Source organism: Helianthus annuus, chromosome 1 (genome assembly GCF_002127325.2).
Source record: "Helianthus annuus cultivar XRQ/B chromosome 1, HanXRQr2.0-SUNRISE, whole genome shotgun sequence".
NCBI lineage: Eukaryota > Viridiplantae > Streptophyta > Magnoliopsida > Asterales > Asteraceae > Helianthus > Helianthus annuus.
In genome coordinates this window covers 72,456,811-72,471,398 of record NC_035433.2, presented here as the reverse complement: position 1 = coordinate 72,471,398, position 14,588 = coordinate 72,456,811, and the positions used below count along the sequence as shown (strand labels likewise).

Sequence of the window (14,588 nt, the reverse complement as noted above, 5' to 3'; positions counted from 1 at the left end):
ATAAAATCATCATTAGTCAGGCAATTTAGTCGAGAGTTTGCGGTTTTCACACCTATTCCTGACCAAATTGCTTAACTTTTATTGAAAATTCGAGTGCAGTGATAGCGAAGAATTGCAGAATAAGGCACATAAACTTGGTCTGTTGGTTCCTAACTATAGTCTAGGTCTCTATGACAGCGACCCGGACTAGGTCGTGTCTAGCCTAATTCCCTATAGTTATGGCTCTGATACCAATCTGTCACACCCCAACCGATGGCGGAATCATCGAGGCGCGACACTGAGCGAAACAGATTGTCCAGTAGTATCCATAACAACTATCATTACTATCCAGTTTAAAATGACACGTCCCATACCGTGTCCCAAATAATATAATAAGTTATTACAGATAACAACTAGTCAAGTAATTATGTTCCGACAACTCGGATTTAAATTAATACAAAACAGAAATATTGTTCCAGGCTCCTAAAGACCCAGCCTGACAAGATCTACAGACAACTATGCCCTAGTTGCTTGTTCCTGACAGACAACTATTTGTTGGGGGCCTCTAAGGCTTTATTCTAGCTTCACTTCCCTAGCAAGCAAATACCTTAAACACCTGTCACATACATTAAAATAAGGTCAATACATAAAATGTAAAGGTGAGCATACAAGTTTGATAATAGCATATAGAGTTCGAATAGTTTACGCATAACCAGCACGTACACAGAGGGAAATGATGCATGTTAATTATCGACATGGACCTATTGATACCAACGACTGCGGGTTGACTATCCGAGACAGTTCGCAATACATGATTACCACCGTAATCCATGCAAGTAATTGTCCTTAACAACCCCCGTGTGAACGGGTGCTGAGTCCAAACTATAGTACTACGTTGCTAAGGCAGGTAGACAGCATTCCACGTGTAAACATAACAACAAGCATACATTTAGTCACGTAATACATGCAATCGGTTAGCGTTCAAATAGTGTGAATAGTGTGTTCGATCGTGATTTTGATAAGTAACGTATGTAACACCCAAAAGTGCTAAAGCAAAAAGGGTTCGAGTATACTCATAGTGGTTGGTTATGGATTGAAGGGAGCGCTGCGAGTAGGGTTAGCCTGAATAGTTCGATAGCACAACAATGAGTAACGCGGAAATGCAAACAAGTGTAATTGGATCGAATAGTCTGGTCGATCGAACAGCAGGTTCGATCGAACAGGTTGTTCGTTTGGCTTGAAAGTCCGTTTGAATAATCCTGTTCGATCGGCCGGTAGGCTCGATCGGCTGGACCATTCGAGTGGATTGTTTCTTCCTCTGATGTGTTTGTGTATGATGGTTTGAACTTTTGAAGTTTTCGCTGTAGTATTTGAGAACACTGAAGTGTTCTTACCTTTCAGGTCGATCGATCGAACGGTCTGTTCGATTGGCCGGCTTAACCGATCGGTTAGGAACCTCAGAAGTGGTTCTCAGCAGAATGCCACTCGATCGAACAGTCTTTTCGATCGGCTGGCATTCCATACTACGAACGAGTTGCAAAAATCGATTAAGTGTTGAAGCATAGTATCTCATGATCCGAAGAGTAATGTTTACCAATCGAGTAGCGTATTCGATCGAACATCACTTCGTCAATAGCATACTTCATGACATTCGTAAAGTGTGGAACCATGTGCTAGCCGATTGGCTGGCCCGGCCGATCGGCTGGTATGTTCGATCGGCTGGGCTGTTCGTTCGAACAGCCTAGCCGTTCGGCCAGCAATTCTGACCTAGTCGGCCTTTCGTCTAACACTTGGCTGTTTGATTATTTGTCATGATTTTAAGGTATTCTGACAGCGAGTTAAACCATAGAACGTGGGTTCTTACTTGCTTCACCGGTTCGGACAGGAATCACTCAAGTCCGGCCGGTGAACTGTTCGGAACGGTAGTTTGATGTTTAACCCGAAATCGGTGAACCTTGTAGATAGTATCCGAATCTTGAACCTTTTAACAGTTAGAATGATTAGTTAGTTGGTTCGAGCTCCGTTTCTATCGGTTTTTAAGGTTTTGAGTGTAAAATGTTGAAGAAAAGTTGGAAATCCTTCCATGAAAATGTTAAGATTCTTACAAATCCGAGTTTGTTTATGCGGAAATCGGTCAGATCTAAGCTATTCATGGTTGAATGAGGCCAAAGCATGATGTTCTTCATGAACACCATGATGACATCACCCAAGAACACTTAGACCTTGGTGATTTCACGGTTAGAAATCAAGTTTTGAAAGATAGAAAGGTGTAGAATCATGTAATGATCAAAAACGTACAAGAATTAGAGTGAAAGCTTACCGGAGTTGAGAGAAATCTGAGAAAAGGTGAAGAACAAGGCTGGTTCGGTCAGAGCTTTCCAAAAATAGAAAGGGTGATAATGACAGGGCTATTTATAGGCCTCTCAAAGAGGAAAGTGTCAACCGATCGGCCAGGATCTCCGATCGACTGGCCTGCTCGATCGGCCAGGAAAGTGCTAGCCGATCGGCTGGCCTATTCGATCAGGATGCTTCCTGTTCGATCGGCAACCCTTTTCGAATGTTTCGCGACGGTTTTCGATATTTCGATTTCGATAGACGATGATACGAATACGATAGAGTTCCTAGTCAAATTACTTTCAGTCCCAACTACTATATCTAACATACAATCATCTGTAAGTCACGTTTCGATTTCGGTTTCGATTGAGTTTGATTGCCTTTCGAGTTTCGGTCCGAGTTTCGATTGATTCGATTGAATACCACACAAAACATTGAGTAAACATGCACAAGTAACACATAAGGCACACACACACGTAAGTATTACCACACCAGTTTCGCATAGTTCGCGACTCGAGTTCGATTGATTGAATTGATTAACTTGATTATTGATTGATTAACTTTATCGCATTGTTACTTCCTATTATTCACAGTCGTAAATCGGTCGCATTGATTAAACATTCGATCATTTTATTTAGACAACACTTACTCCACATAATGCAAAAAGCAAAAAGAAACATTAACAGTCAAAGAAGTCAAAGTTGACTTGGACTTTGACTTTGACTTTGACATTCGAAAACACGGGGTGTTACAGGCGAACTCCGTCTGCAACAATGAGCGCAAGTCCTCAGGAGCATTGGAGGACCTATTTGGAACCCGCGAGGCGATCTGTCTTGCTAAGTTCATCACCCTCTTACCATCATTCTTTTGGGCCGCAATCGGAGAACGAGCCCAACGATTCGCATCACTCTTACCTACCACTGCAGCGGTCGGGGTCGCACCGCGCCTTTGAAGACCCAACCCCATTTTTCCAGAGCCGGTTTAACCCAGCAAACCTGATTGAAGAGCCAATGGGCCATAACCCATTGGGCCCTGAAGACCATTTCCCTGAAGCTCAGGACATGGAAATGGATGAAGACACGGATCCCGCCGAACCACCATCTAGGACACCTACTCACCCCATCGAGATTTCGGATGAGTCGTCTTTTCATGGATCACCTTATTGTGGTCCAGACAGCTACGAGGCAAGATTTGCCCAATACGACTGGGTGTTTACTCCCTTCTACCACTCAGCACCTCAGCAGCAGGATCCCTCAGAGGATTCACGTTTTGTAGCGGTCACTCCACCGCCTCCGGAGTCACCGAGGCGGAGAAGATCAAACGCACGGATGTCCGTGCAAGGAGGAGTACGTATCAGCACCCCTCAACCTTCCAGTGGCAGTCATTACCCGCCACTGTATGAAGACCCACAGATGGGTGGGCCTTCAAACCTCGTTTCTGAGGTGGACTCTGCGCCAGTCGCACCACCACCGATGGGTTATGATAACCCGATTCCGTCATACGCCGGTGCAGCGGCGTATAAACCATTTGAGCAGCCAGCCCACACTAACTACAACTACGCCGAAGCTGACCCATACCTTGTACCGGCGAACTACAATGCTCTTAATCCCGAGGGGCCCTATGGAGCTCCCTGGGGGATTGGATACCCAGTTTATGGGTACCAACACCCGCCACCTCCTCAACCTCCAGATCAGCAGCCGCCATTAATACCGCCAACGCAACAACAAGAGATTCTCCAAAGGTTGAGCCAGGTGGAGCGGGAGGTTCAAGAAGAGAGTAGGAACAACCGAGGATTTCTCAAAGGTCTGGCGAGTTTAATCAAGGGAAAGAAGAAAAGGGATTTTTGAAGATTCCTTATTTATTTATTTGTATTGTAATTAGCGTTAATTATTGACATAATTAGCGTTATGATGTCTTGAGCAATCTTGTTTTCGTCTCACTCTGATGTTTCCGCCATCAGTTGGTGTTGGTGCAGTTGTCTGTCGACTACATCTTCGTTCGAGTCTTAGGGTAGGGCTGATTGTATAATGAACGGAAAACGAGAAATCTTGTATTGAATAGGGTCGCTTATAGGGTAGATGGTTTGGATCGCTTATCTGTCACTAAGATGGATCGCTTATGTGACATGATGAGTGGATCGCTTATATGGACATGTCCATATAAGCGATCCTGTGTGCTTATATATAGGAGTCCATATGAGCGATTCTAGTGCGTGTTTTTCAAGGTGTAACGGCGAAGCCCTGCCCGTTTGTCTCCAAGGACTTGTAATTTGACAGTTAATCAATAAAGGGGACGTTAAGTAGTGAAATCAAGCTTTACGAAGACTAATTCAATGATTTCCGCCTCTGAATTAGTCTAAGTGCTCTTCTGAACGATCGTCAGGTCGGAAAACGATCCTGCAAGTGGTATCAGAGCTCAGGAGGAAGAGTTCTTACCGTTTAGCTCGATTTTCGCTCAAAATTCTGATTTCTACACCTTCTTTTCTCATTTCGGAGAGATTTCACGGTCGGAATTCGCTCAAATTCTCACAGACTGTGTATAATCATACTTAGACAAAACTTGGAAGTTTTAGGACGAAATTCAGCTTATAAACCGATCAAAACATGTTCAATGTGTGGCTCGCTCGGAGTGACGTCATTGTGAACCGCTCTTAGATCATAGTTGGTTCGCTCATCCGTACTAGTTTAAGTCTGGACCGCTTCAAAATTTGTGTTTGAACCGCTCATTTGACAAATTCTGGACCGCTCATTAGTACAGTTTATCTGGATCGCTCGAATTGAAATTGCCTGGACCGCTCGAAGTGACATTGTCTGGATCGATCGTACGAACAGCATTTGAACCGCTCTTTCGGACATTGCTTGGTCCGCTTATTAGACAATCTTATTGGACCGCTTATTAGACAGTTCGCTCGAACGGTTTGTCTGACTGGTCCACTTATTGATCAGATTGATTGGATCGCTTATAGAGCAGTCCGCTTATTTGAACAAATTATCAAAGTTAGGAAATTGTTAGTGAATTTGTGAAAAATGACGATGGTATTTGATGAACAAGAAAACAATATGCTAGAGGATTTTAATAATTGGTATATGAGAAATATGGATACCGATTATAGAAATGTGAGTACGGACACTTGGGTTAAAAGCTTTGAATTTTTCATATGTCAAAAGGATGAGACTTTGAATGAGTTGGAAGCACGGTTTAAAATTCTAACGGACAATATAAGGAGAAAGGGTATTAAGATGTCAAATGATGAATATCTATCAAAATTGACAACTGCATTACCTGCTAAATGGGATGAGTTTATGGTTGAGCTAAAACAGAAAGATTACTTTCCAGAGCTTTTTCCATATCAGTTCTTTAATGAAGTTAGAGGAGAGTTTTATAAGGAAGTAAAGAAAAGGAGAGATTTTTTGTCTGAGATGGAAAAGAATTTACATAGACTGGAACTGGATGTACTCATTGAAGTTGATAGAAGAGTTTGTGTATTTCTTGCAACAAAGAGTACTCTGAAATATGATATCAAAAGGAAATGTTATATTGATGATAATATGAATCCTTTTGATTTTGTTAAACTCTTTCGTGCAGGAATCGACAAGATGGAAACAAAGGATACTCCAAAGATTGAAGAATCTGTAGAGTTTGGATCTTCAAGTTCTGCATCAGCATGCTCAAAATGTGACCGCTTCAAGACTGAAAATGACAAACTCTTGAAGGATGCGGAAAGTTTGACATCGGAAGTCAAGAAGTTAGAAGATGTGAAGCAAGCTGATGATAAACAGATTCTTATGGTTCAGGAAAATTGTGAGGAGTTGAAAGCTAAAATTGACAAACTGTTAAGTAATTTGAACAGTTTGACATTTGAAAACAAGAAGTTGAAAGAAAAAGAAAAGGTTTTTGAAGAAAAAATTAAAGATTTTGAAATTGAAAAATCGAAAAGTGAAAAAGAATTTTAAAATCAACTGAAAATTCTTGAAGATGGGAGAAATGTTTTTAGCCAAAACAACATTGAAAAGCAAAAATTGATCAATTCACATCTTCAGAAAATTATTAAACTTGAAAAAGAAGGTGAAAGTGCTCGAAAGAAAATCAAAGAGCTGGAAAAAGAGTTTGAAAGCAAAAAGAAATCTTCAGAAGATGAGGATTTCTGGATTAAGCTGGAAAACAAAAATCTGAAAGCGAATGAATCAAAATTTCAGGAACAGATAAAAGTTTTGATGAATGAAAAATCTGTTCTTGAAAATTTGAAGAATGATAATGAAAAAACAATCAAGTCTCATTTTGGGAGAATATCTCAGCTTGAAAGTGAAGCTGAGAATTCGAGGAACAAAATTGATGAACTTGAGAAGAAATTGATAGGTTTTGTGACTAAATCAGACAGTTTGAATTTTCCCTGTCCAAAACCAATCAATTCTGTTCCAATAAGTGACTGTGTCACAAACTTTGACAATGTCAAAGTTAAAGATTGTGGTGAAAAATCTGATGATAAAAAGGAAAAATTTCAGAAAACAGTTCTGTAATCAACTGAAAAGGGTGAATGCTCGAAGCAAAAACCTTTGAAGAAGAGAGCAGAACAGAAACAAAAAATTAAAAATGAGAAAATTGTTCAAAAAGATAATACAAGCTCATCAGATCGATCATCCAATCAAAAAGAAAAATTACAAAAAGTAAAAAATGAAAACTCAAAAATTGTTGGTAATAAGTGGTGCAGGTCGGACCACAGTGTTTCAAAGCAAAATCCAGCAAACTTGAGGAAAGAATATCACCAAGCCAAACAATGCTTTGATCTGAGCGTTTGGACTCAAAATGGTGATTGGTACGATAACAGAGTGTGTTACAGCTGCGGATATCACGGACACATTGCTGTTAACTGCCAGTATTGGAGTTATGAGACCAGGAGGTGCTTTAACTGCAACATCAAAGGTCACATTGCCAGAGATTGCCCAAGGAGATCGAATGAAAGATTGAGGGCTAATTCTCAGAAATCGGCAAAGATTCCAGTCAAAGTCAAGCCCCAGGAACAGAAGGTTCTGAAACCTAAAGTTCAAGAACAGTCAATTCAGGAAAAGAAAGTTAAACTTTCACAGGGGCAGAAAGACAGACTGAGGAAAAAGAGGAAGAAGGCAAGAGAATATCTCGAGAAGATATTGTCCTCGGGTTCATCCGTTGGGAAGAATAAAAATTCTGATGAATCAACTCCTTCAATTGCAAAGTCTAGCAAGACAGATTCATCAGATACAAATCTGAGGACGAAAGAGGAAGAAAAAAAGAAGAAAATGGTCGGCGATGAATCTGACAGATCAAAGTCAGATAAGCCACCTGCAGGCAATGATTCTGGTTTATCAAAATCAGAGGAGCCATTGGTTGAGGTAAAAAAGGAGAATTCAAGTTTAATAATGGATGATGCAAACTTTCCACCATTGTTGAACAAGAATTTGAAATCACCCAAGGACCGTCAGGCTTGGGTGAATCTGTTTAAATGAAAAACCTGACTTGCCGGAGATCCCAAGATGGTATTGTGGATCATGAATCGGCATCTTTCTAAATATGTGTTTGAAAAGTTGCAGGACTTGCCGGAACTCCCAGGTTTGTAAGCGAGGAGTAGGAATCGGCACCTTGAAAATTCAGCCAACAGATGGTAATTGGTTGAAAAACAGGTTTGAAGAGCTTATATTGCTAAACTTACAAGTGATTGTATGTTTGTGGTTGGTGTAATTGGTTCAGAATAAGAACCAGTTGATCTTACAAGTGGTTAAATCAAGGTCATTAAATTGAACTTGAGTTAACTATCACTTATGAATTTGGTAAACAATGTGATGATTTTGCCCCATTTTTACAAACGGTAAAAACAACGAAACTTATTTTCCGGAAAAACCATTCTGATTAAAACAAACTTAAGTGTTTTGAAATCATTATGGGAAAATAGTTTGTTGTGAGGGGGAGTTCTGATTGTTTAAGCCAAACGGATGGAGAATTGAAGTGTTTCGATATCAGTTGTCATGTTTTTGTACAGTTTGTTTCAAATTTTCCCAGAAAATCAAAATTGAAACATATTTTGATTTTAGGGGGAGAAAAATTTTAAAAAAAAATCAGAAAATTTGAAAATGTCAAAAACATTGAAAAATTAAAACTGAGTTGTGTTGCAAAATAAGAGGAAATGATAGTAAATCAGTGGACTATCACAGCACGCTAAAGAAATGTAATGTCAAATGTAATAAACAGTCTCACTGATGATGTGATGATAGGTTTTTGTACATTTAGTAGATTTATTCGGGATATAAACCTAAAATTTCAAACTTGTGAAATTCGTGGGGAACATTACTTGGATATATAGGTAACCCCTGAAATCTCGTTTGAAAGGTCTCGTATTCTGATATACTAGGTGTTTATACTCTATGATGTCTGGGGTATTATTCCGGGACTTCTGCTGAACGGTAGTTCTGACCTAGTCCTTGGCTAATACTTTTCGCAAAATGCTTGAAACATAGCATAAAGCCCTCAGCTGATTAGACAATAAAATTGATAATCATCTGTTGTAGCTGAAAAGATCCTCTAAAGGGGACACACTGCTAAGTCGAAGCTGATATCTCTCTGCTGAACGGAAGTTCTGACCTGAGATCCCTCAGTTCTCGCATCTTTCCCCTAATTTATGTACAGACATTATTGTAGTATTCATACCTGTAAGACTGAATATTGGGATTCTGGATACGGGAGTATATTCAAGAGGTGGGACACATGAATTGAACTAAGTTCATAAAACACCTAAATAGTATCCTGAATAGATTGAAAATTGTATGAAAATTTAAGAGGACAATTATATCGTCAATCTACGTGAATCGTTTAGAACTTAAAACGATTAGAATCTTAACGGTGCTTGTGATGTGTCTCAAAAACTGATATGATCCTCTTGCAGAAACTCACAAAAATATGTTTGTTCTGCGTTTAAATTCTTGTTTGTACATTTACGTTTCATATTTTGAAAAATCCAAAAAGATTTTGACAACTGATGTTGAAGAGCTGATTTTCAAAATCTCAAAGGCTAAACTTGATGAACAGACAGGTTGGTTAAGTAGTTTGAAATGTTTAACATGATTCATTAGGTTGAATCAGAAATTGAAATGTTTCAAATTTGTGATCAGTGTTTAATTGTAAAAAGTATCAAATGATTAGTTGATTCATTAAGTTGAATCACAATTATGTTGTATTGTGATAGTGTGTCTGAGTCTTGTAGGTTTCTGAGCCTGTTGCTACAGATAGCCAGGAGACACATCAGAACCAGAGAAGAGCTTAAACAGAGAAAGCCATGAGTTGATTTCAATGGTGATAACGATTTCCAGACAGAGATCCCAGCATGATGATAGGGGGAGTCTGACGAAAATTAGAGCCAGAGAAAGATCCAGGCATATGATTCCAGGAAGGAATTTCTGAAAAAGATTTGATTCCAGGCAGAGTTCCTGAAGAAGAACGAACAAGATTGAAGAGCTGTGAATGATTGAAGACTCTCACTGAAGATTCCGTCAACATTCAAGGGGGAGTCTGTTGGTGCAGTTGTCTGTCGACTACATCTGCGTTCGAGTCTTAGGGTAGGACTGATTGTATAATGAACGGAAAACGAGAAATCTTGTATTGAATAGGGTCGCTTATAGGGTAGATGGTTTGGATCGCTTATCTGTCACTAAGATGGATCGCTTATGTGACATGATGAGTGGATCGCTTATATGGACATGTCCATATAAGCGATCATGTGTGCTTATATATAGGAGTCCATATGAGCGATTCTAGTGCGTGTTTTTCAAGGTGTAACGGCGAAGCCCTGCCCGTTTGTCTCCAAGGACTTGTAATTTGACAGTTAATCAATAAAGGAGACGTTAAGTAGTGAAATCAAGCTTTACGAAGACTAATTCAATGATTTCCGCCTCTGAATTAGTCTAAGTGCTCTTCTGAACGACTTGTCAGGTCGGAAAATGATCCTGCAGTTGGGGTGTGACAGATAGGTATCAGGGCCATAACTATAGGGAATTAGGAAAAGTTGCTATGCTTTTGACCTAGTCTATAGTTTAGGATAATTTCTTGTTTGTGCTTAAAACTACTTGAATTCTCTCTTATTTGCTTCTTACCTATTTCTTGGTCTCAAATATACATGCTTTTCCTAAGTCAAACACAATACACATGTGAAGACTGGAAGACACTCTTATCCCACAATCTAAACGACTCACCAAAATAGGGGTGGTTCCCGCATTTGGTGACAACTTTCACTCCACCTTGCATGTTATTTTGCACGAAATTTCACCAGCAAGTCAGGGGTGATATCCATACCTTGATGGAAATTTCCATTTCATATTCTAGTGGATCGTTATCGACGACTCGAGATTATATCTTGAACTTAACAAGCTCATTGTTAAGAAAGACTGTATCTTTCGGATGTGTATCGACTGTCGTGAACTTAACAAGCTCACTATTAAGAATTGATATCCTCTTACTCGCATCGACGATCTCTTTGATCAACTTCAAGGCGCGACGTGTTTCTCTAAGATCGATCTTTGTTCTGGTTATCATCAACTTCGAGTCCTCGAAGAAGATATACTCAAAACCGTCTTTCGTACACGTTAGGATAATATGTTCATTTCGTTATACCTTAATCGACGACTTGAAAAAAAAGAAAAGAAAAAAAACACGTTTTTCAAATAAGTTTCAAAAAGTCTATATTATTATTTATTTATTTTTTTTTTGAACGGCAAATTTGGATCACTGATGGACCACTGGAGTATCATTGTGCCACCAGCAGAACCACCCGATCATATCCATCTCCACTAGGCAATAATGCCTATACACAAATTCAGGAGGAAACCCAATAAATCTGGGAAAACCCCCGTTGTGGAAATTAAACCGATGACCTAATGATCATATCTTATCACACCCCAAGATACCACTAGGCTATAATGGCATGGGTAAAAAGTCTATATTATTATTGTACGATTAATTGAGGCCGGTGCCGTCATAGGTTGGTTGTCTTTTTATGTGCTAATTGAACATTCATGTCTCTCTAATCTCTCCTATATAAACCTATCTCCACACACCATTTTTTCGTGGAGCTAAGAAAACCAAACAAAAAAATAATGGAGCAATTTGAGCCAAGTGCCCCTCCTCCATTCAAGATAGCTGACATTAGAGCTGCCATTCCTGCCCATTGTTGGGTCAAGAATCCATGGAGGTCACTCAGTTATGTCCTCAGGGACATTTTGGTCATTTGCTCATTGGTTGCCATTGCTGTTTTCTTCCACAACAGTTCATGGGTTTGGCCTGTTTATTGGGCTGCACAGGGCACAATGTTTTGGGCTATCTTTGTTCTTGGTCATGATTGGTATATTATATTTATATAGTAACTATATATACATACATGCATCCTTTTTGTTTAGATAGATCACTTGTGTTTTTATACATGAAGAAGAGCTTGTATATGATATGCAATGATTGTTGATCTAAAATCTTGGATTTTCAGTGGCCATGGAAGCTTTTCAGACAGCACTAATCTTAATAGCATAGTGGGCCACATCTTGCATTCTTTGATCCTTGTCCCCTACCATGGGTGGTAAGTTTGGTAAATTAACCATTAATAGAATAGAATAGATGTTTTTATAACTCCATCGGTCGTTAAATTAGCCGCTTTACTGGCCTAGTGATCGGATATTCGGATTGGTTGGACCGACTTAAAAACCCGGATAACAAAATAACTAAATTTAAAGCTTGTATATAAAAAGCTGAAAATGTATGGTAGATAACCGTTTTTATATGGATTTATAATGTTAATGTAATAAAAAGCTGAAAATGTACAGTAGATAACCGTTTTTATATGGATTTATAATGTTAGTAAATTTGTAGCCCTAAATAAACAATGTATAAAGTACGAAGTAGTAAATGAATTAACAAATGATATTTTAAAGGAAAAAAATGTTAAAAAATAAATAAAAATGATTTGATCACACGACCTGATACACAAGTTCAACTAGTCCAGTATTCCGATCGGTAACCAATCAATTCAAATGAAGATGGTTTCAAATAGAATTAATTACTTAGACCGTTTATGTAGCAGGTTCCTGGTCTTATTTACCTAGCCAAAACATTGAAGTTTACCATTATATAATTATTGATATTTAAAATATATATTTTTTTCGTTACAGGAGAATTAGCCATCGAACTCATCATCAAAACCATGGTCATGTTGAAAATGATGAATCATGGGTTCCGGTAATATTCATAATTATCAGTCCGTTATAACATAAAATCTTATCAATAAAATATAATAAATTGTTCACTTTTTATATAACAGGATATATTAATATTATAAAATATGGTATATAGTATAATAATATATTAATATTCCATTCACAGTTGACGGAAAAGAACTACAAGACTTTGGATGCTCCTACAAAGTTACTCAGATTCAAAGTCCCTTTTCCCTTATTCGCATATCCTTTATATTTGGTATTCAAACATTCCAATGCATCATTGACTTGTACGGTACAACTTATCAATGCATGCCGACCTCTTTTATCTAACATTAACTCGATATCATGTATAAACAGTGGACAAGGAGTCCAGGGAAAACAGGGTCACATTTCAACCCGTATAGTGAATTGTTCGCTCCTAATGAAAGGCGATATATCGCGACATCTACTTTGTGTTGGACTCTCATGGTCGCCAATCTAATATATTTATCGACTATCATTGGTCCAAGCCTATTATTCAAGCTCTATGGTGTTCCGTACTTTGTGAGTACATTACTTCATATGTTTGACTTATTGTAACCCTAGACAATCAACTCTAAACGTTTAAGTATATTGATTGACCAACAGGTGTTCATCATGTGGTTGGATTTTGTTACTTACTTACATCACCATGGGCATGAGGACAAGCTTCCTTGGTATCGCGGCAAGGTTATGATCAATTTAGTCCCACATAGATGCAATGATCAGCCATCTCATTCAAAAATAAACCGGTTACATTACATAGCAAATAGATAGTGTTATTCAGTGAGTAACGGATCTAAAAAATAATTATAAGGGCAACGTTTCAAAAAAAAAAATTCTTTAGGGGCAGCGAAATTAAAAAAAAATACACCAAATTTTCAAAAAGATTTACACTACTGCCAGAGCATCAAGAGGTAACAGGAAGGAATGGAATTATTTGAGGGGAGGGTTACATAACTTTCCACATCCTACATATTATATGGTTTAAGTAACAAACAACCCTTGTTTGTCATGGTTAACAGGAATGGAGTTATTTGAGGGGAGGGTTGACCACCGTTGACCGAGATTACGGGATGTTTAACAACATCCATCATGATATCGGCACTCATGTCATCCACCATCTTTTCCCACAAATTCCACACTATCACTTGATCGAAGCGGTATATATCTTATCAAAACTTTATCTGTGTGTTCTAACTGTTGATCTATTTTAAAATTTATTAATAATTAGTTTACATGCTATGTAGACCATGGCGGCAAAGCCGGTGCTTGGGAAGTATTATCGAGAGCCAAAAAGATCTGGTCCAATACCGCTTCACTTGATAGATAACTTGGTTAAAAGCATTAAACAAGACCATTACGTTAGTGACGTTGGGGACGTAGTTTACTACCAAACAGATTATCAAATGATTGGGAAGAAAGTTGAATGATTAAATAAACTAAATAAGACAAATTCATTTGTTACACTATCCTATTAGTTATTGTCGAGTAACAAGAAAAATAATAATTTTATTTAATGAAATTATCACATTTTATCATTTAACTCGTATCCGGTTGTAGACAATCTTATTGCTAGAAATTGTGGTCTAGAACAATGGCACAGCTTTGAAGAGACCGGGGGGCGCCCTACCCCCAGAACTTTTCGCTAAGCAGTGTTATATATGTAGTTTTCGTATATAAATTTTTGGATATATACGTTTTCGATCCCCCTGGTCGAAAACGTCAAACTTCATCACTGGTCTAGAACGAAATGAACACAAATATGTAGACAATCTTATATGCCTTTTTTTGACATAACATACATGCCTCGATTTCTTATAGTCTACAATATTGTAATTGTAATTTATAAGATTAACAAATGGGTCTCTAGTATCAACTATTTTACGTTCTGGACCACCTAATTACTATTTGTACAAATATGGTCCCCAACAAATTTGATAAACAATTTTGCCGAGGCAGTGTGAATGATTAAATTTTTTGTTGAGACGCCCAATTGTGAACTGCCGATTTGGTAAATTTTTTAATGACATT

General features: G+C 38.4%; 1 protein-coding gene across 1 annotated transcript; it reads left to right on the top strand.

The window, feature by feature from the left end:
- The first annotated feature begins 11,402 nt into the window (after positions 1–11,402).
- Positions 11,403–14,095, top strand: LOC110907224 (omega-3 fatty acid desaturase, endoplasmic reticulum). The gene is made up of 8 exons (XM_022152263.2): positions 11,403–11,671; positions 11,810–11,899; positions 12,489–12,555; positions 12,700–12,792; positions 12,894–13,079; positions 13,164–13,244; positions 13,580–13,717; positions 13,805–14,095. Exons 1-8 carry the CDS (start codon positions 11,427–11,429, stop codon positions 13,985–13,987), a joined length of 1,083 nt encoding a protein of 360 aa, XP_022007955.2. The 5' UTR covers positions 11,403–11,426; the 3' UTR covers positions 13,988–14,095.
- Positions 14,096–14,588: the final 493 nt, after the last annotated feature.

Excerpts from the sequence above, each read along its gene's own strand:
- LOC110907224 (XM_022152263.2), top strand. The coding sequence starts at position 11,427 with ATGGAGCAATTTGAGCCAAGTGCCCCTCCTCCATTCAAGATAGCTGAC. Across the intron at positions 11,900-12,488 it reads CTTGTCCCCTACCATGGGTG|GAGAATTAGCCATCGAACTC; the intron begins GTAAGTTTGGTA and ends TTTTCGTTACAG. Across the intron at positions 12,556-12,699 it reads ATGATGAATCATGGGTTCCG|TTGACGGAAAAGAACTACAA; the intron begins GTAATATTCATA and ends TTCCATTCACAG.